This window comes from Ylistrum balloti, unplaced genomic scaffold, assembly GCF_031769215.1.
Source record: "Ylistrum balloti isolate Yb309-2 unplaced genomic scaffold, AGI_CSIRO_Ybal_v1 Utg371132, whole genome shotgun sequence".
Taxonomy (NCBI): Eukaryota; Metazoa; Mollusca; class Bivalvia; order Pectinida; family Pectinidae; genus Ylistrum; species Ylistrum balloti.
Window position 1 is genome coordinate 532,394 of NW_026782621.1, and position 23,784 is coordinate 556,177.

The window sequence follows — 23,784 nt, forward strand, 5'->3', positions numbered from 1 at the left end:
TATACAATATATATTAGTAAAAATAAACCTGTTGTTGTTTTGACCCTAAAAAGGGTAACAGAGGTACATGTATCACTAAGTAGGGTTCACCAGATCTACAACAATGTCTTACCTTTTCAATGTATCACTGACCGGGGTTCACCAGATCTACAATAATGTTTTACCTTGTCAGTGTATCATTGACCGTCTGTCTTGGTAAAGACCAGGGATATTATGAGGTAATGATTAGGAGAGAAGGTAAACCACTCGCACAAACCTTAGCGATCCCTGCAGCTAGATATAAACGTAGATACACAAGTGTATATTTATACTGTTATATCGACTTGGTAAGTGATATTGCTTCCTAATACTTGTACCTGTAGTGTTAAAGTGGTGTTCACTTAATAGATTGTGACAGAAAAAACGAACCAGTCTAGCTTCATGTAAGATATACCGATTTTATGGTATAGTCTATTGCAAATTAGGTATCTAATTAATTTTGAAGTGTTTATCAAGATAAACAATGACCTTAGGGAACAAAAAAAGTTATTGACATGTAATTTGAATAAATCAATGATACAGTAACATGCCCTTCTTGTCACCGTGCTCTTAAGCGGACTCGCAGGTTCATTACCAAGACCCCGAGGTATAAACAAATCTCGTTTGTATAGCGTCAGTCCCGCTACGTAAGTAATACTAATTGAGCTAATTGCTATTTACTTCACGTCTTTAATTGGTTTCTTGATGTAAAACTTGGTTGTCTTTAGCTAGCAGGTAGACAGTGATGTATGGTAAAATATGTCAGACATTATCACGTTACAAGGAGTTGTTGCTTTATGCTATTGTTCTTATCTGTCTCATATAAATTACATTTATCTTTTACAATCACAGGAAGGTTATCGTCGTACAAAATCGTGACAATATGTAGTCATTTGTTTCAGTACAAAATCACGCTTGATGTGGATATTTCATGATTAAATATGGCAACTGCCAAATTGTATTTCGGCAAGACATATACATATCTAAGAATTTATTCGATTGATTAATATTTAGTAGATATAAGGTATCATAATATATGTTTACAGGATTGTTAAACTATATTGATTAAAACTTATTAATCACAGGATTTATATATATATATATTGATATATATCATCACAGGTAGTTTATATATTGCACCATATTTTCTCCAGTTACATTTATACCACAGGATAGACTTGTGTGTCTTGAACACTCCGCGGTGTCAGATCATCGCCTCGGGAGTTAGACTGTCAACACCACCGACCTTCAACCGTCGTTAACATTACACTAGGTAGTGATGTAATTTAGTAACACTATCGACATTTGATTGACTCCCTAACCCTACGGTAGTCTGACTTCGTCAGATCTTTTTCGTCAGATATTTTTTCCTTTTGTGATTTGTAGTTTCTAGTTTACACAAGTTACTCTTTAGGAACCATGATGAAATTGGTTGACGGACTGTGCGAAAACCACACAAGTAAATAGCACTTTCCTTACAAATTTAGTCATAGATAAAAACACAATGCAATCATTTTGTCATTGGTACGACAAAAAGCTTTGCGCTTAATCATCAATGGAGTCTCCATCGAAACGAAGATTCCCACATGAAGATATTTTAATTTGTTTAGTAACTGCAATTAGTAGAGATGCTAGAAGAAAGTTCTGCATTTTTACTGTTTAATTATGTCACTCTACTAGTAACTAAGCTACCGCTAAAATTAATTACTTATTGTGTGTAAAATGTTCGATATCAATTGCGATACATGATTGTTCATACGTTGTTGGATACAGTGGACAAAGCTATTACAAATTTTAGGTAGCTCGCTTCTGACATTTATTTAGAAAATTCGTCGTTCTGACCATCATTATTAGTGGTTTGCTAAAATGAAATAGCATAGGTACATGCATTTACTGGTGTATATAGTGTATAAATAAAAATAGTATTGATACCATAGTATGTTGAAGTTATCCAGTGGTTAGTGAAAAAACGAGAGCGTTAGGAGAGTTATATACAAAATTATCACTCGACATACATGTACATGTATATCAATTTCACATGTCCCAATAGATCTGCAGGAAATTAAACGATAAAGAATTATTTCATCTTTGTTTTGATTTCTATGAAAACAGTCTTACAAACCACTGGGCTTTGAATAAGCGGGGCCTGGTGTTATATGTTTACATCCTAGATATACAGAGGAGCTATTGTTTCTGTATAGAAACAAAACGGTCGTCAATGTCATTACTGACAGCTTTATAGACAAGTATGAGTACAAATATATATGTGATTGGGATATCATTACAGAACTTTGATTTATTGTTTCGAAAATGTCAATTGTCAACATCGCTTCTAATTTTTCAAATTTAAAATGATTTAACAAAGATAAAACAATCAATTACATGATGTGATGAAGGATATAATTGATCTTATTCCTGATCGAAAAGATGTTTGCCTTACTTATAGATTAAAAACCGCAAAATGTGATTAATGCACTTGCATATTATCCTTACATAATAGAATTAATGATTGAATATGCACCTTTATATTATTTACACTGGTCTTAATAAAATGCTTGTGTAAAAGAAAATTCGCTTACAAACCAATAGTGATAAACGAATTTATTTTATGACTAATTGTTCAAGTAGTTATCTAATAAACATCCATCAACTTTCCTTTTTTAGTGCTTTATACGGCACTGAATTAAAAGATGTATTGACACGGTGGTGATTAATTACATGTCATTTATATACTAAACATAGATTGTTTAAGATAAAGTATCTCATGATAAATATTGCTAAAAAGATTTTAGATTACGAAAGTAATATTTTGGTGAAAGAGACACGCAAGGCACAGGCAGAAACAAGAAATCTTGGATATCAAATGAATACACCAATATGTTATTTATCAAGTACAGCCCGAACTTGGGATGTAAACACTGTTCATCAATGCCGTCACGTGCGTCACAAGGTCGCGGGTCACGTGTAACTGTTACGGTCTCCCGGAAACTGACTATGACATGTAACGCCCCTACTAAACGCCAAGCTGATGACGAACTCTTCATACTCTTTATCATAATTTACCATAATAGATTGGGGTCGTTTTTTCAGTTTGCAAGTATAATCAACGTATTATACAAATATTATTTGACTTTTTCTGAGGCAAACATTCAAAGAAATGTGTTCTTTTGTTGTTATCGTGTCTTGGCTGAACTAGAATCTGCTGCATTCATTAACGACATCGAATAACGCACCTTTTAAGAGATTAATATGGAAGTGCAACCACCTGGTAAATATCAAGCGCCTTCGAATTTTATCAAAGTTCAGAGCATAATTTTACACAATTATATAATGAACTTTATTATGCACATACCTTACAAGAATTATCTGAAGAGCTCTATAATAAATCATATAGACAAAGACGTGATACGCATTATTACAAACAATTTTAGCATGAAAAAGACATTATCTATCGATCACAAATACATGCGGTTTTTTTGTTTAATTAAGAAAGTGGAATCGAAACAAGAGTGTCATATTTTCAAAAATAATCGAAATTCACAAAGATTATCAAACAAAGAACAATCGACTATAGTTTGTATTTTATAAATTGAATCTACAATAAAGTTAACTCGAGAAACCTGCCATGCCTTTAGGCATAAATAACTAATAAATTTCCATATTTTATAAATATACATATTCCATACGCTGATATTGATTTATCCGAGAAACCCTTATGATATCAAAGAATGTGACACTGGCGTCCATGGACAATAAGATGTGGCCACTATATGGTCATTTAAAATGTCGCCATATCGTCATGTCTTTGACAAGAAGAACATTTAAATTTCGAACTCGATGAAATGATGGCAAAATATGACCAACATAAAAGAAAACGGAGAATAATATCAGTACATGATAGCAAGACAATATATGAAGTCCCAACGAAAATGTCGTTATCAGTACGTAATGCCTGTCTAGTATGGAAAAGTTTAAAAGGCTGTTTTCGTTTTCATCCCTCGTCGGGTGGATGCTCGCAAATAACTTTCACAGATAAAAAAAACGTTGCAGTATGCTAATCGGCTTTATTTTCAGGTAGATTCGGGTAAAGTTGTCATTCATAAGGTCTCAAGTTCTTCACCGTCTTTGCTAACACTTTTGGAGAGACACAATTTTACATTAGATAATTTTGGAGAGTAGACTAAAACGCCAATGCTATGATAGTGTTCACATGTAACAAATACCCACAGTATACTACGTGATAGCAGGGCAGTATTTTTATGTATGTTTATTACATTATACAAATACGTTATGGCATATCGTGTGTGTAAATGACATTATCTTAGTGTAAATAATTCATATCTACTAATTGCCAGAGAAGCAATGTATAGGTTGACAAGTTGGAGTCGGACAGTTGTGGTTACCTGTACAGTGTGTCTGATAAACTGCCCTGTAAACATTAGAACCATTCGATACATTGATATCGCCGACATTTGTATTTGGCAGAAGAAAGATGTACTCGATTTCTAAATGATTATGTATTTGCCTGTGGTCAGGAAATATAGATACAGACTCCTGACCAATCAGTTCACTGTTTCTTAATTTCCATTCATTAAATAAGTATAAAACAACACCGATTTGTGTCTTGTGGAAATGCCTATATTTCAATATAAACTACGTTTTAGCGAGGGGGAAAAAGTGGGAAAAAGACATATAAGACATTGAGTTCATCTCTCCTGCAATATTTATTGAAAACTCACTTTATGTCGAAACTGCGTATAATTGATGTTGACATTAACCTAAACTGGGTCAAATGATATACGCCAAAAAAACTTCCGAAAATATAGCTCCAAATTACAATAGTAGTACCTTACCTAAGTAAACCTGTTCACCACAATAATAAAAATCACCTATTTGGCCGGTTAAACACATCTTGAATACGATATTCAATTCAGGTGGTAATTTTGGCAAATTAAGGTACGTTCTAAAATTGAACTGTTTTACGCCAATGCCTATAGAAGTAAACATAGATATAACTGATGTATGCAAACGGTGACAGCACCAGTTGCAGGTTAAATTTGTTTTCAAATGAATTTTTAAAGGTGCAATATAATCGGATGGTTCCGAGTTAAATATGTGCATAGAATGAAACGTTTCAAACGAATAATTAAAAGTGTTTTAATGTAATTGCGTTATTAAAATTGTGTACTTGCTGTCAGAGGATTATTAGCGCAATTCTCCTGATAGAAAGTACGAATATTTTTGCTATGTTAAAAATTAAAGAACGATTGTGATCTTATCACGATTTTGATGTCAAAGTTTCATCGGTATGGAAATATCTGTATCACAATTAGCATGATACAATCACGAAATGTTATATGCCTATGGAGAATATTTTTCAATATATAACTACTTATCTTATAAAACTACATATGCATACCCACCTTTTAGTGATTGTAATAAGTAAGCCAAGCGTTTCCACAACAGAAGTACAATAATTGTTCACGACAGCCCTTTAGAAATCGTCCATCTCACAGCTCAAAAACAATTCTCGCATTTGCAACTCTGGCCACTGTGGTTGACGTCATCGCAATGTGCTCAGTCAGGTGTGACGACGTGGGATCGTGGCGACACTTCTGACTAGCTTATGATCGGTATACGCGACCCAGTTGATTATGATGAGATATGTCTGAGAGTGGATGGGAACTTACCAACTGTCCGGGCATGACAATGGGAAGTGTGTTATGTTGTAATAAATAAGTGGCCTCTGTTTGCAATGTAATCTTAAAATGATTTATAGTATTTCACAGCATGTCACCTTCAGAATAACATTATCAACGTGTTAGGTAATAAAAAAAAGTTTCCAAGCGGCTCATTGACGTCATCCCGTGTTTACGTTCTGCAGAAAGTGTCCTTCATTTGTGGTAAACACTATTTATATCAAATCTTTGTCCTTGATATAGGTCGACGTTCTAACATTTTATAGTAATCTAGTTTAACTTCATCATTACCACACAGGTGAGTAATTTTAGAACATCTTAGACTCAACATGTAATTTCTCCTATTGATGAGGTCAACACATCGGTCTGTCAATGGCTTCAATGTAGTATCTATAATACGTTTCTTTGTACTAAAAGGTCTTATCACAATTTCAGCCAACAAAACAAAATGTTGTTATTTTAAATATGTGTTAATTCAAGTTAATTCCAACAAAACACATAGCAACTTATGTCCATTATGATGATCTAGGAGTCATGAAATGAATGAAAGGGTAAGAAAATAGAATGTGCAATGCAAAATGCAACAAAACATTAGAAGTGCAAATCAAGGTACAAGTACCAATTTTTGTCGCAAGGGTAAACTTCTCCGTCATTTGTCTTCTTGTGTATCGCCTTACTATCTTCAAATCACCCCCTTCCTACAGTTAAACATCATTATATACTGGCTTGATTTCAAATCACAGTTTTAACAGATGTTGTAGCACATCATCCTCTTTTATTGTCAAGGCTCACATAAATCACTGACTGATATTTATAATGACTTTTAACGAATCAAATGTTTAAAAAAAATACTGCCTAAATCTGTATAGATAAATTATGGGCTTGTTCATCTTTTGTTTCTCAATAAACAAGCTGTAAAACTTTAGTGTTATTATCTTGTTTAGAAGTTAAGAAATGTGACAAAATTTACCGTATCCTATCATCGGACCAGGTAATACAAAGAATATAATTTCGGCATTTATTGCGACCTACTTTGATTTTCCTCAGTAGTCCCCTAGGTATCACTACTTCAGACCGTACCATCACTGACAGACAGACAGACAGAATTTAATTTTGCTCTACTGTATCTTAATCTATGTTAAAAGTGATGATATATTGTATGTTTTTGCTATCCTTTATCAATATCCATCAAACACAACTTGAAAATTAACATTTCTCAATAGTTTGGTACCTTGGAGTTTCCATCAAAGCCAATTACGCAATACCATGTAATAAATTTCTCGAAATTGAATTTATGATGGGCGTAACCAGTATTAGTGCAAAAATGATGCACTTTCATGTCAATCAAAACATACAGGTTTTGAACTTTCTTTAAACATAAATTTTGTGATTTTTGGTAAAAAATATATGAACATGAAGGTCCAACACCTAACCGACTCAACAGGTTTAGGTAATAAGTAAGAAAATGTGTGAATGATGGTCAGCTAAATCATTACAGTATTGTTAAAACTTCTAACAGGACAAAGTTTTTCTCAGAGCTAATAGACAAACAAACGGACAGACAATACAATTCCTGCATATATAAATCCCAAATATCATTTGCATATATACTCGTTAACAGTAGCAGACTTACTGCTCGGAAAATGGTTAGTATAATACAACATCGAACAAATAAACATTTTATCAATATACCTAATGCTACAGTGTTTGTGACGACGTTCATGAGTCATTAATGTATCAACTATATCATATTTCCTATAAATGTATATGCTGATGTGAGCGAGTTGTGGTTGTATGTGTAGTAATGCGGTATTATTCTAATAATATTCTACCTCACTTGAATAATATCAAAATGTATAAGAGCTTTCGAGCTGTCCTATATTAATGGTAATATATGCATTTCACTTGGTTTGAGCATAAGCAACGTTTTGTTTAAAACGTTACCTATCATGTCACCTTCAGAATAGCATTAACAATATATTAATTAAACAGTTAGAAGTATTCAGTGTGTCGTAATGAAAAATGATAACCTCCTTTGTGAAAGTAAATCTTTATCTCTAAGGCATTTCCTAAATATAAACATGGGTCAATGTTTTACCGCTCAGATCGTATCTTGTTTTAATTTGTTATTAAAGCACAGGTGAGTAATTTCAAACAACATTTAAATGTCAACATTTAAACGCTCAGAGGGATATAACGAACATTCAACTCTTATAGCTATACTCGCATGTAAACATACACGTTTTATCGTCTTATTGACGGGTCTATCAATAAGCAACGATTGAGAGAAAACGATCCAAAATGAATTACTTTTATCGAATGAAGTGATTGTTGATGTCAATTACAGTCGAACCTCGCTATCTCGAATTCGTAAAACACGAAGACCCCTTCTTATTCGAAGCATTTCGTCGGTCCCTGCGTACCTTTACAGAAAACAATCGAGCTCACTTAAATCAAATATCTGTTATCTCGAAGTTTTCCTGTGGTCCAGCCGAGTTCGAGATAAAGAGGTCCTACTGTATATCTAAGTGACAGAAAATCACAATCTCTTTAAATATAAAGATCTATATTTTCGTAAGGAAGATACATATTCGTTTGATGTCGTCATTTGTTTTTTCGACACTTTGTCCGCTAAATTTTTTTAATGACCCGAAGTTAAATATAAAGATCTATATTTTCGTAAGGAAGATACATAGGTTACGGTTCGTTTGATAAATCCAGTCTTAAGCGTTCATTTACAATACAAGAAAATAGCGCACGTTCACGTTTTAAGAAAATGTGTATAGAATGCCTTAGAAATGAGAAATCACCGGAAACATTTTTGTCAGAAGAAAAACTTATATGCGGAGAGGAAATATGATTCTAATATCAATGTGTTAGTTACATGGTATACTAACACGTATGTATATAAATGTATTGATACATATACCTTAGTCTGTGTCATCTTCTCCTTTAGCAATTTCCATTGAAACATTAATTCAATCAATGTCTTGGATGAGATCTCCTTTGGCATCAGTACACGACTCGAGTGTCACGCCTGATGTAGATCAAGGAGAGAAATTGTTGAAATGTAATTTACAAAATTTAGTCTCATTATTATCAATTTTTTATTTTGAAAAAAAAATCTGAAGAAATTAGGGGTGGAGGATGTGAAATATAGATCCTTTCAACTCCAATCTACCAACCTTACTTACTGTCCTTATATATGAAGTTAAGAATAATTTTTACCGTAGTGTCACGAAGAAGGAATGTCTTGTGAAACATTTGAAAGCATCATGTACATTTACAGACAATGAATTTCACCGTCATTTACTTTTTTTGAATTGTGACAAAAAATGTCACAGGAATTTCACCATTTTGATTGATTATAATACATTATCCTAAACATAATTTTACTCATTTACTCAAAATGTAGCTCGGACGGAGTCGGTGTTAGGTATAAAGTTCTTTATTATTTGTTAATTTTTCATCTTTTTTTTAAATCTATGGATGAAAACACTCATTCCGCGGCATTGGAAACATATCGCAGACAGTTGATATGCAAAAGGTGTGACACAGCCATCTCAGCGGTTCCTGCTGCTCTAAAGAATGTTCATTTTGTATCCACCCATGAGCTTGCAAACACGATGGTTCCTCACTTAAACAAGCCATGTATTGCCCAGGTGTGCAACTTTTTAGGAATTATGCATTCATTAATAATTTAGCTGATTAGAACAGTTTTGTACTATAAATGGTTTCATTGTTCTTTAAAATATAAAAGCAGTAACCAATACGAGATTCTTGATGAAATATCTATTTACCTTGTTATCATCCCTGTATGGACTAACACATATCATAAGGACATCGCGCCAGCATTGACGAGTTTCAGCAGCCACCAGCTCATGTCATAGAGGACAAATTAATCAGTAAGCTTAGTGACTGGTGTGTATTGTCACTTAATCTACATATGTGACAGTTCATCAGAATATGGTTGTATATTTTATATTTTGAGAAGGTGGAAGGTAAGTTGGAACCATCAGCATATTTATCAAGAATGAAGCAGCTGACTGCTGCATCATCAGACAGTCTCAGTTGTTACTATTGTTTGCAGACAAGAGGTTAAATAGTAGGTAGGGGTTTATACTAGTGTTGTAATGGTAGTGTGCAGGAAGGGAGTTATCATTCATTTACAGGAGATGTGTCAACGTTTGACAGGGATTCGCTGCATAGCTTTGGCTATTGGTTCGGCAGTTGATGGCGTTAGATATCTTGTAAATGTTCAGGACGTCCTAAACAGCGGAAGAACAAAGGATGAGCTAGAAGTTGTTCGGTATGTGGTAGAAAAGTGTTTCACACAAGGTGGTTGGTAGACCGAAACTTTCTGTCTCTTAAATGATATCTTAATGTCAATGAATTCACATTTATTGTAGTTATTGATATTTTGGAGACAAAAATGTTAGGTCTGGGTGGTTGGGATTCGAGAATATTGTTCAATCAGACAATTGTCCATGTCTTGTTGGTGTCTTTGTGGAAGACAACAGCCTATTTGTACATTCTGGAATCTATGTTAAGGCGCCGTTCGATTATTTGCAAGCCTTGCCAATGGTCTTCAATATCGATAGATTTCATCGAGGTGAACCCAGCCCTTCATTTTACTGTCGATGTCCTTATTTTCACGGAGAACGGGGTGCTTGGACATTGTCTAGTATTAACAAGGTGTTTGCCAGGTATGTAAAGGTGTGATTTAGGGTCTAATATAGAGTGTAGACAGGTGACAGAGTTAAGGACTTAAACAGTCAGTGCTTTTGGAATATAAGTGATTTGGCTAAGTTGGCCATTTAGTGTAGGGAAACTTCTGCTAGCTGTAGCTGCTGAACGACCGCTTGTCATCTCAGTTTCCACTATTCTCTGCTACAGAGGTTTCAGTCATCACACCCTTAACGAGACAGTCTTTAGGAGCACACTAGTTCACAGACGTTTTGAAAATCATATAAGAATGTCCATCCACAATGGTGAAGTTGATGTGGATACTGCCTCGTTTTCAGTGAAACGTGACCATGAAATATCATTTAACTTTTAACCTACTTAAATCGTGCAGTGACTGTGCCTGCATGAAAGACAACAAATTATTTGTTTTATTGTAATGGACTCTTATTTATTGATTTTACAATAATGTATATAGACATGACAGTGGTAAAGACTGCTAGATAGTGAAAAAATGTACCACTTGTTTAAAAGTCACTCCATCTTATACAGGTTTACGTTGATAGCTTTCTATAATCAAACATTCTGCGATGTTTAGAGTTGTATTCAATTTCTCCAAATAGTGATGGACATCTCATGCTTGTGACACTCAACATTTCTCAAATAGACTTAAATACTTATAAGTTGTAATACAGAATGATGGTAAATCAAGCAGTGTTTGTACAGTTAGTAAAATTTTTATTGTGATGAAACTGTATGTAATTCATGATTGACACCCATATGTTTTTTCATTGTAGATTAATAGCAGCTGCATTTGATGTGATGACACAGCTATACATACTTATGTATCATGTAGCAGATATGATTTAAGGTTTTATTATATAGGTGATTTTGTATTATTTGCCTTTTTCAGTTTGGTAAAAAAACAAACTTTCTGAATCAGCATTAGATTTTGTGATGTACACTTACTGTAACTCTCTCATACACGTAGGACACATTTTTTATTGAACTGTTGCAATAATACTAGGGTTGGCTTATCTGAATTCTACCCCGGAGCTAGCCCTGCATTAGAGTATCAAAAATATAATGGAATGTCCATTACTTTCTGTGGTGAAACATTTATTGATGTACATAAAAAAGTATCTGTAGTCTGACACTCCTGTTCCCACTTTCATATTACATTGTACAAATTACCACAAGATTTTGTTGATGTGTTTCAAAGTCATCACATGAACCATTACTTGCTATGTAAGGAAATGCCATCATTGTCAATTTTGCAGAAATCATAGACTTTCGTAACGCGTCACTAACACTTGTCATAGTCTCATGTCAGTTTTATTACGATTTCTGAGTGGTAGATATACAGCATGTGTAATGCAGAGATCTACAGTGTTTTCCATTTCAAAGTGTATGTAAGAGAAAAAGAAAACTTGATGAAATGTGTCACAAAATATGATACATTACACATTTGTCCAAAAAATACCATGATACTGACACACTTGCATCATTTTCTGATGCAATACAATAACGAAACCGAGTCATTGAATTGGCAATCCAAGTTGTCATTTATCGAATGAGACAACTTATTGTTGGGCGCATCTTTCGGGTCAATCAGTGATTGGGAGATGGTGTTTGGAGTTTCTCTGATGTCTTAAATTGAGGGGAGCCCAAGAATAAAATCTATTGTATTCCACAAACAACTGCATGATAAAATTGACCCCCTATATAATCAGAGGATTTCTTCTGTGCTTACTGAGAGGACATTGAAATGACCTAAATAGATTTGCATTCCAGTCTTTGTGACCCTCTCGATGTAACCTTGGTAGTTGCCAGGATGTTAAACCCAATCAAAATAACACAATTAATTGTGTAAGAACAGATTTTGTTGTGGCATCATGATAATGTTTTACCATTTCATGGGATATAACTAAAACTATCTAAACATATCAAAACAGAAATGATGTTTTGAGAACTAAAAAAAACCTTCTTCTTTACAAACAGATAAAATAGTGATTAGAATGAGTCCTCCCACCATTGGGGAAATGATATTTATTTGAAATTCCAAGCTTGATTTTCTGTTTGTAAGAATTTTCCTTTTGAAGATAACTATTTTCTGATAAGATATTTTGTTTCTGTGTGGACTGGATTCCTGCAAATTGTGAAGATGATTTTCTGTCTTAAAGGTAAATCTACATGTTTATAGGAATGCCTAACTGACATAATGTATGCCATTTAAAACAAAATCCAAAACCAATATGTACACACATCATAATTTATACAAATTATATAGATAATACAACATAAAAATGACTATACATAATATTGTTTAATTTAAAAGGGAAAAATCATTTAGGTCCCAGTGATCACAGTTCTTCTTGTACAAGTATCTATACAGTACACTGAATTTCAGGGTTATACAGGGTCTGAAATCCCATATATACCAGGCTTCCATATTTCATGTTTAAAAACATATTTCCCCTGATATGTACATAATTTATATTCAGTTTGAAGCTAATATATCTCTTTTAACTGATTGGTATTAGATAAACTAGAATTCAAATATACGATTCAAAACAATTATTTGTGGGATTTTTGTCTATAAGTGGATAGAAGAAATTTTGTATTTTTTTTATTTGAACACAATATCACTGTTTGATGGAAATGAAATTTTCGCTATCAAATAAAATTGAGTTATCAAGTCAGCGGCAGTCATAGTAACTAAGGTCATTTTTTTCTTTCAAGTTAGCTGCCGTTGTAAATAACTATGCGTAGGAATATGAATCTGTCATCAGGTAGCGAGTACCAAATGTAAGACAGGGATACCAGTATCATATATATTGGTAAACCATATCAAATTGATGAACCAATAAAAGTTGTGATTGAAATTAAAACAATACACATCGGTATATCGTTCATATGTAATTTCAAAGTAATTTTCCTTCAATTCATGAAAAACAGATATGACTGATTTACAAATGAGAAGAATTAATTTAGATATTGAAATTCCTACTTCCAACAATGAAATCTTTACTGGACAGGCATACAACAATTTTGAATTGATACACTGTAAATATACATAGCAATATTTGACATTATTTCAAAATATAAAACTTTTCTGTCTGTGTATACTTAATCAAACACAACACCAGTGGCTGCTTTTCTCTTTTTACTGTTCGGGTTGATAGCACTCATTCCTGTTTTTGGTCTCGCTTTAGACTGGTTGGCAGTCTTTGGACCAACATCATTGAAAGAAAATCCAGATGCTCCCTGATTTTTCTGGGCCTTTAAGGCCACCACTGTCTTCTCCGCAGCAGCCAAATCTGCCTGGAGCGACATATTTTTGTCAGCTAATCGAAACAACACATTCTGTAATTCTGTTTTCCTTTCTGCTGCTTTTGCCTCAAAAACATCAACTGCTATTTTGTCACTTCCTTTACCTATATTAAGCGTTATCTTTGTTCCTCCAACAAGTGTTGTTATGTCTCCCCCAAGAAAACCTTTCCTAAAATAAAAAAATAAAACAAAACAAATTACTGATCACATCGTTATTAAATGTCAGGATGATATGACCTTTGCTAGATGTACACATTAGCAAAAACAATGATTTATGAATTCAGGAAATCAGCAGAGGTCAGCCATCTACAGAGTAAATTAAGTCTGTGTTCTGATCTTGCTATTCAATGACTTTGAAGCCAAACTTGCAGCTAATCATTAAATTTTCAACTGAATATTCAACATTTACATATCCTTATGTTTGTGACATTTTTACAAAACAAGTGTAACTTTTCACTTTAATTCCATTGCCAGTTCTTAATCTATGGTAGAACACTACACATTTTTGAGTAACTTAAGCCATATGGTGTAATATTGTTCATCTTCGATGATTTCACTGATTTATGCAAATATCCAACAGGAACAATTGAGACTGAAAATGAGGGAGACACACAAAGAAATTGGGAGGATTGATAAATGTAAGTAGCTCAGGTATAATCTAATATTATAAAGAAACAATGCAAGTCAATAAAAATTGTTATCCTAAGAAGCACAGTTACCTCCCCTGAGATGTCAAAACAAGCACATTTATATATATCTCCTATCACACATATATCTTCCCATTTACATGTAGACTTAAAGGTTGATGAGATGTATGTTTGTATGTATGTAAGTATTTTTCTCTCTTTTTTTTTAATCATTAAATGTTGGGCATTTAAAATACATTTTAATTCATGTTGTGCTTCATAACGTGTTCTAAGATATATAGTGCTCATATAAACTTTAGTAGCAGCAAAAGTAAGACAAAATCAGGTAGTTGTACATAAAAATATATGAGTCTATGGCTGCCTGACACAGTCACCCGTACTTATATTGAGAAATTCCAAAAGGCATTTAATCGGTACATGTATATTCCATTTGATACGAGTACCTGAAATATAGAAATAACTTAACAAGTGTATGGGATTTTGTAAAATTAAACTGAACTTTACCTGAATTTGGACAAAAACGCTTCTATCGTACTGACTTCTGCTGCATCCTTATAGGATTCGAGCTCGTCAGCATCAAGCTCCACTTTCCATACATCCGTTCCATTTGTGGAACATATTTTCCACTTATCATTTGCTCCTATTCCTGTGAAATACAAACTTTTTGTATTATTCTCTGTTTCAACAACTTGCAGTTCGTCAACTTTGGCATCAATCAGAAGTGCTTTTAAGCCTGACATCGTTGTAAACAAGATTAACGAATTATACTTGTAAACGTTTCATGTGGACGCGGCCATGTTGGTTGATATATATTTAGCAATGTTTATTATGTGGAAAATTTATCAATATAAAAAGGAAAATAAAGGTACTATAATCCGTTTCATGATTTCTCCTTTCTTTCTTTACAAAACAATTGTAATATGTTAATGATATTATATGCATACGTGTGTTACTATAATTGTGTTTAATGTATCTTTTGTATACGTCTTATTTTGTAATATTGATCAACCGTTTTTATCTGGCAACCGAAGTAAACAACATGGCCGGAGCCGACGAACAGAAAGAGAATACAGGTAAACAATTTAGCTGTGTAAGACAATGTTTGTTTACTGTATATGGATTTGTTAACGTTTTGAATGTGTATAATATCATACGTTTACTTTGATTGACATCCAGAATCAAATACACGTTAAATGATGGCTTGAGTACATACCATCCGCTGCAATACAAGTTCACAAATACATGGTCAATTTTTCAGTAATGGTTATATGACTTACATTTACCTGGTCAGTTTATTCTTATCCAATTTCTATCACGGCGTCAAAGAGGATATCCCCATGTTAACACAGTTTGAGACTGCAGAACGTCTAATGTATATGCTTTCCCCTGAGAAATGCACTTAATTTCTATTGTGTTGCGAGTATATAGTGCAAATGTACAATTGTACAGTAGTGATGCAAGATTTTTGTCATTTGTGTTTATACATTTCTATTACTGTAGATTACATTATCCTAAATAGGGTAATTACCCCGAAATTCCTAATATCTACATAAAAACAAAGTAATTTAAAAACTTTTCCTTAAACTAGACATAAACTAAGCTGTAGGACCTGATTTCATCAAGCCTAAAGCAGGAGTTAGTTCCAGAAATAACACCACTTCTTCGTCTCATGTTCCAACGATTCCTGGATACCAGTCACATTTTATGTGACTGGAAGACTACAGATATATATCACCCCTGTGTATAGGAAAGGATTAAACTATAGTCCAGAAAATTACTGTCCAATATCCATGACATGGTTCTGTTGCAAACTATTAGAGCATATTATTGTTAGTAACATCGTGAGACATGCTGATACTCATCAGATCCTTTCCCACCTTCAGCACGGCTTCAGGTCACATGAGAGTCAGCAAATTGAGTTTATTGATGACATCACAAATAACATAGAACTGGAGAAGCAAACTGGTGTTCTTATCATGGGCGTCAGTAAGGCATTTGATATGGTTAACCACCAACTTTTAATCCATTGACTTATGGGAAAGTAAACACCTGGATTGAAAACTTCCTGAGTAAAAGCAATCAATCAGTGATAATAGTTGAAGAGGAAAAAACACTGTCCCAGTAAGATCAGGGTCTCCCAAGGCTTCCTTATAACACCTTATGAATTGAAAACATATTAGACTATCTTAAATGGCTCAGCCTTGCTGATTGCAGAAAAGACACATGGCTGACCATGTAATATAAAATATGTCAAAGCAAAGTTGCCATCAACCTCAAACATCTGGTTCCCACTACAAGACCTTCAAGACACTCATAAACAATGTCCGCACTATCTGTTGGATAAGGTCTGTGAGGAAAGAATCCTTTTTTCCCAGGACCTTCAATTATTGGAATTTCATCAGCAAACACATTATTTTCCTTCTCTCCATTTCTTGTCGCTGCCAACCATAAATGACAAAACCTTAACCTGTTTAAGTCAGTCATTATCTGGTAGATCAAATGGTACATATAAAAGTGATTCAGAAGTTTTGAAAAACCTATACACAATAAATAACAGTAACAGAAGTTTATTTGCATAACTTTTAAGATTTTTTTTAGTTATGTTTAATGATAATTTACAAAAAAATTCAAAAGGCTTTAAGCATAGCCACTAGCTTTCATATTGGTTTTAAATATCATGGCCTACACATTGGCACACTTTGATATTGGCCACCATGAATCATAATAACTATGTTGGTTATCACTAGTGTCCATGGAAGATATTTACACATATTTGCTCTGTTGACAGTATACTTGACAACTCAAAGTAAAAATATTAGTTCTGAAATTTGATTCTTTTGCTATATGATTTATGAAATTGAGAAAATAGAATTTTTTTTTAAAAGAGTATAATTAGATTTATATTGAATGTTTTTAAACATATTGTTCTTAGTTGTACCTTTTATGATTACATAACATGCAACTATTGATTATTTTCTATCATGTTTATAAAGTTGTATACACTACTAATGTAATGTAATGGTAATTTGATTCATTACATTCTACATATTTGTTATGGTATTGCCATTGTCACAAAATAATTTGTAATTCAATTAATTACATTATTTATAGTTGTAACAGTGATGTCATTTATACAATGTAAATTGTAAATTAATTAATTACATGGCAACTAGTTGTAATGGTAATGCTAATGCTATTTTTCACAATGTAATTTGTAATTGAATTAATTACTTTACACATATGGTAATGTCATTTTTGTAAACATATTTTGTAATTTAATTAATTACATTGCAACCAGTTGTAATCGTAATGCTATTTCTACAATGTAATTTGAGGAATTACATTACCATATAACTAAACCTATGCATGCTTTATTTACTATATAAATACAGATTTATTAAAAAGAAAAATAAACATGAAGACCTACCTAAAATAAATCAAAATTCAATTTGATTTTAATTTTTTCAAAATGAATTTTTATTAAGAGTTTGATTACCTGCAAATGCAAATCTGTGTCACTGTTAGCACTCACTTGGTAGCCAGTTTGATGATATCTACCTATCCAAGATTTTCTTTCCTTTGATTGACAGCGACATTGACAAAAAGAAGAATTATGTGTATGCAAAAATAGTCAGAGTCCTTCAGATTTTATGGTACCATGAATAGCTAAATCAAATACTTCTGCAGGGTTTTGTTTGCAGAAGTAAATATTTCTTAATTTATTGTTTTTCCCTATATTGATGTGCTCGTTTAAAATAAGATCCACTAAGTATTGAAATTTCACTTTAAGACTTGGTCATGCATTAATCTTTTATTGTGTAGTTAGGCATGTAAAAATGTAGAGATCAACTTATTGTAGCTATATATATATAAACAATATTCTCCCATTTCTACTTCCAGACTCTTTGTTGGCTGATATCCAGAAAAGGATAACAGATGCATTTGACATTTTTGACAATGAAAATAACAAAACAGTAGATGTCAGGTAATTTGATGAAAATCTTATATATAGTTTCAGCTGATCTCCTAATCTACTAAAAAGAAAAAAAAATGAAAAAAAGATGATTGAGGGGCTTATGCAAATAACTATATAAATTTTCTACGAATGTGTGACCTTTTTTGCTCGGAAATCTCTTTTTATGAGAATAATAACACAAAAATTGTTGTATAGGATATTCAATATAACTTAATTTTGGAGCAATTTCAATGTTCGCAAATAATCCATCTGAGTTACTCCCCTTCTCCCACAAATTGCTAATATATTTGTCAGTAAAGAATGATTTGTTATTTAATGATCTTTTTAACAAACAGATATTGACCAATCTCATCTCACAAATTAAAATCTTATTCTATTTAAAAGAATTGCAATTAAATGCATTCTTGCGTATACACAAAACATGTTCTTAATGCATGTAAAGCATGCCTAAGAACGTAAATTTTAATTTTAAATATTTTTGTGAAAGTGTTTTATTTTAATTAATTCCTGGTTACTTAGATGCTTCTGACAGACCTCTTGATCAAGAAGAGAAATTCTTGATTTTCATTTCAAGTTTTAGTGTACTTGATTCAGGCATAAGTTTGTCAAAATATTTTTCTGGGGTTTGAAATTTTAAGTATATGCAATCAGTCGTCTCCTTGAAAATATGTATTAGTATGAGACATACAAAAAATTGTTATAAACATGATTTCAAAGTAAACATCATTATAGTAATTATTTGTATTCTTCAAGTATATCAAACAAATAATGTGGTTTTTTATATGAAAAGTTAATGAACAATGCCTGAGAATAATTTTTTTGATATGATATATCTGATAATGAAGGTTTATAATATCTGTATTGTATCAATGGTTATGATTTTTGATAATGAAATAATAATGGATATGACATATCTGATAATGAAAAAGTAATGGATATGATATATCTGATAATGAAATAACAATGGATATGACATATCTGATCATGAAAAAGTAATGGATATGCGACTATTTCATCTGATTAATCACCTTTATTTTATTGTATTTAGGGAAGTGGGTACAATCATTCGTTCATTAGGCTGTTGCCCAAGTGAGACCGAGCTCCATGATATGCTTGCAGAGGTAAGTGTTTATACTTACCTACACTAATAGCTTGGTGATGAATTGTTACAGTTGTGTACAATACACTGAGCAATATTTGATAGAATTGCACCACCTATACCTGATATTCTTGCCAAACACTAATTATCTGAATGCCTGCTCAGTCATTAAAGAACAAGGCAAGTAATTGACAAATTACAGTCCCCCACAGAATGGGAAATTAAATTCAAGGAATGCACAGATAATGAATTTGACTAATTCTAGACACTGGATGTTTGACAAAACAAATGTGTTCAGTTAGGAATAGTGTTGGTGCTACTATTACAAAACAACTCTGCAGGATGTTTACCAGTAAGTGGGCCCATTTTTACCATTAAATCCCATATTTCACTGTGTTTCATTACTCAATTACAATTCATGGAATAAATGTGAACGAATTTGATAATCTTCATGTTGAGTTCCAAACTTTTTATTGATGTATAGGTCAAAGGTCAAAATGTAGGTGAAATTGGCTTACTTTAGGTTCATGACGCTTATCTTCTCCTAAGTCAGCCCATGCCCCAAGTATGAAAAAGCTGTCTCAAGTAAATGTAGTGTATGGAATAGACAAATTAGTTTTTTGATGGAGGTCAAAGGTGAAAACAGAGGTAAGAGTGACCTACTTTTATTACAGGTCACACTACCTAAACTATCTGACCCATTTCCCAAGTATAAAGTTCCAATACAAAAGATAGAGCAAAAACAAACGTTTTCTCTGATGTAGGTGAAAGGTCATAATGTAGGTCATAGTAAGTGAACCAGTTCCAGTGACAGTGCACACATACCAAATGCAAATAGAAGGTTAAATTACACACTGTTTCCGTCTTTGAAGAAACGTTGTGTTGCTTTTTTGTCCTGTTCCTTCCTCTAAATCATTTGAGTCACAAATGATATGGTAAATCATATCAGGAACTTGTTCGAATTAAATGCAATACTTAAATTTTAAGTTCTATAATTTGACTAATCAGTTATTGCACTTAAATCAACATACTTTCACATTTGTTCAGGCCTATTTCAGTTTCAAGATTTGTCCTGGATATGTGGCTCTGAGCACCTCTAAAAGTACTCAGAAACACAAACAGTGGAATGACGCAGATCTGTTAATTATTCCGTATAAATGAAGGTGCCATTCATATATGAATGTCTTTTGAAATTTTAAAATATCACTTGATGCTTTATGTAAACAGTAAAGTTTGTCGCCAGTCTTATGCAAAATAATTAAATTAAATGTTTCCACAGATTGAAGAGGAGGAACCAACAGGATATATTCGTTTTGAGAAGTTTTTGCCTATGATGACAAAAGTATTAATGGAGAGACGGTACGGTCCACAATTCATTTAAAATCCATTTAGAATATATATATGATTTACTATAGCAAGGAATGAAAGTTCATAAAAATGAAATTTTTGCAAAGCTAATCTACTCGTTTCATTGATTAAGAAAATATTATTCAGGGAAAAGATCATGAATAACACTTTAACTTCAATTTATTTTCTGGGAAGTTTTTAACAAACTCAATTAATACTACTGATTATTCAGTTTACAGTACTGCTTTCCTCGTACACATTAAACAGAAGAACATTACAACACTGGTGTCATAATTGGATTTCCGTGCGCCGTATTAGAGAAAATTCGATTTTGTTAATCAAGTTATAAACGCGAGCAGGGATAGTGAGAAATACATCCGAAGCCGAGTAAATGGAATAATAAGACAAAAATCTGATGTCACGCATTGAATTGTATAATCAAGTTTGGTTTTTTTTCTTCAGATAATTAGATCTAAGTTCAGTGCTTTAATCGCTTGGAACTATTACAGGTACAAGCCTCTACCAGAAGACCAACTGTTGAAAGCATTCCAAGTGTTGGACCACGACAATAAGGGCCATCTTACACAGGAGGAATTAGCCAAGTACATGTCAGAGGACGGTGAGTGTGGGGCCCTTTTGGCTGCCAATTATTTTCAATGATGATTTAAACGAAACGGTAAAACATAAAGAGATACGGGGATGAGTTTAGTTGATTATTGTTGATACAAATATACGATATTGTAAGGTTTGACATTTCTAGAAATTATTTGGTTGTTTTTCTGAAGTCCTTACATATGCATTTCTAGTCGACCTGAACTGAACAGGCGTAAAAAAAAAAAAAAAAAAAAAACAAATAAACAAAACAAAATCCATCCAATTGTTGAATGTTGATAGCCTGTTGACTATTGACAGCTTCTTCCCGGCATTGCGAGGCTTCGGTGTCTAACTGTGCTGTTTGGTTATGTTTCCTTAGTCCTTATCTTTATGATCCCAATGGTTGTTAAAAAAATATTGCTATTGATTGAATATTCATAAAATTTGGACCCACAGCACTTTTCCTATTTGCCTAGGAAGAAGGAATTCCGGCATGGCCAAATTTTATTTCAATGTTTGTGTTGCTTTTACATATTTCTCAGTTATTACGTTGATGTACCAAACGAAGTAATGTATGAAAAGAAAAGGAGACATTCACGATTGTAGAATATTGATAGAAGTGTATTGATATTCCAAGACAGTAAAACTTACTGAAATGATGACGTGCAGGTGTCCGTTTCGTCCCTAAGTGAACGATTTCAACATTTGTGTTGCCTTTTGGGTTCTTTTGTACATCGGATCCTCAAATGAAAACAGTATATTATGAAAAACTGTTCTGAATCCCAATTGATTGAGTAATATTGATACTTGTCAACGATATCGGAGAGTCTTATTCATTTCTGGAATATTAAGTCCGACAACGCTTTCTCGAGCGTAATTTTTGAAACTGCTAGGTAGTATATTTTCAATACTTACATACCGGGGTGTCAACAGATGTTTAAGAACACTTATCATGATTACTACACTATAGTAAATCTGACTAGTTTTTAGAAAACATAAACGATGTGTCAGTTTTAAGTTGTGAAAGTTGTACAAAAGAAACACAAGTGAATAACACCTGGTTAGACTCAGTAGAACCGAACGATGATTTAAACTGCATCACACAGCTGTTTCGTCCTTCTATGACTCGTCTGTGATGCCTAGAAGTTGAAACCAACGAGGCGAGTGGGATAAATCTAAAGTGATCGAAAGAAATGTCAGAATCTAGATAGCAAAGTGCACTTGTTCCATAATTCAATAGATTTCGTAATTTTCTTAAACGTTAAGTTCTGTGCCGATAAATGAAATTCCACGTTTCCATGACTGACTAAGTGATGGGTTAGATCGTTTGGTGCCGGCAGTATTTACCTGTTGTTGGTATCCAATTAAATTATTCATCATCTGCAATGCGAACGCATATTGACAATGAAGCATTATGTTTATTCTTGGAATACGATTGATGTAAGCTCTGATTTAATCAGTAGTTGTTGTATTGTTTGGCAGGAGAACCGTTCCAGCAGGAAGAAATGGAGGAAATGTTATCAGCTGCCGTTGATCCCGAAAAAGGATGTATATTATATAAGGAATACGTGTCCCGGATGACAATAGAGGAGGTTTAATTTTGTATACCTGTAATACATAATGCATGTAAATAGACTAAGTACGTAATAAATTACTATTTAAACATCTCGGTTGTTTTCACTACATTTGAAGCGTGTTGTACGATGTGGTTCCGTTACACTACAGATAATCGAACAGCTCCTGCACAGTTTTTCATGATATGAAATATTGTCAACTGTGTTGTTCTAACATGTCCAATATATTCATCGATGTACATGTAATATCATCACACCCTTTTCAGGTGTCAGACAATTTCATATCTATAAGATATGTGAATATTGAAATAATGTTCACTCTCCGCCTGTTTGTTTTGTGTAATGAAGATGTAGAACTGAAGTTAATCAAACCGAATACACCATAGGAGAATATCATATATGTTCGTTATAGATTGCATATATTAAGTTCTCTTTGATTTTCTTTCTTTCCGTATTTCATGGTTTGTGATATGTATATTACAAAAAAGAAAGTTACGTCCATATGTTTCATAAGAGTGCTCATTAAGAAGAAGTACATGTAAGTTGTGACACTGTACATTTACAATGGTTATTGTTTTCATCTCGACTTGGAATTGGATGGGTTTTTCACAAAATAATTACTATTGCAATGAACTTTTAGCTTTTGATAAGTCATTTTATAGAAAAAAAAGTTTGACAAAACAAAATGAATAAAAATACACAGAAAATGGCTTGTTCATTAGTTACTTGATGAATGACTGTTTGCCAGAAATTAAAAAAAAAGGGAAAACACATTTAAAGTGTTGGGGTGCTTTCAAATACACAGCATCAATCT

The 23,784-nt window shown here is 33.0% G+C and overlaps 2 protein-coding genes across 2 annotated transcripts; one reads left to right on the forward strand and one right to left on the reverse strand.

Moving 5' to 3' along the window:
• Positions 1-13,279: 13,279 nt before the first annotated feature.
• LOC132560984 (uncharacterized) lies at positions 13,280-15,148 on the reverse strand. The gene is made up of 2 exons (XM_060225691.1): positions 14,885-15,148; positions 13,280-13,902 (listed from the first exon to the last, which is right to left on the reverse strand). Exons 1-2 carry the CDS (start codon positions 15,118-15,120, stop codon positions 13,530-13,532), a joined length of 609 nt encoding a protein of 202 aa, XP_060081674.1. The 5' UTR covers positions 15,121-15,148; the 3' UTR covers positions 13,280-13,529.
• Positions 15,149-15,419: 271 nt separating this feature from the next.
• Positions 15,420-22,994, forward strand: LOC132560971 (dynein regulatory complex protein 8-like). The gene is made up of 8 exons (XM_060225679.1): positions 15,420-15,453; positions 15,881-15,900; positions 16,264-16,366; positions 18,281-18,365; positions 19,405-19,477; positions 20,735-20,814; positions 21,312-21,421; positions 22,879-22,994. Exons 1-8 carry the CDS (start codon positions 15,420-15,422, stop codon positions 22,992-22,994), a joined length of 621 nt encoding a protein of 206 aa, XP_060081662.1.
• The last annotated feature ends 790 nt before the right edge of the window (positions 22,995-23,784 follow it).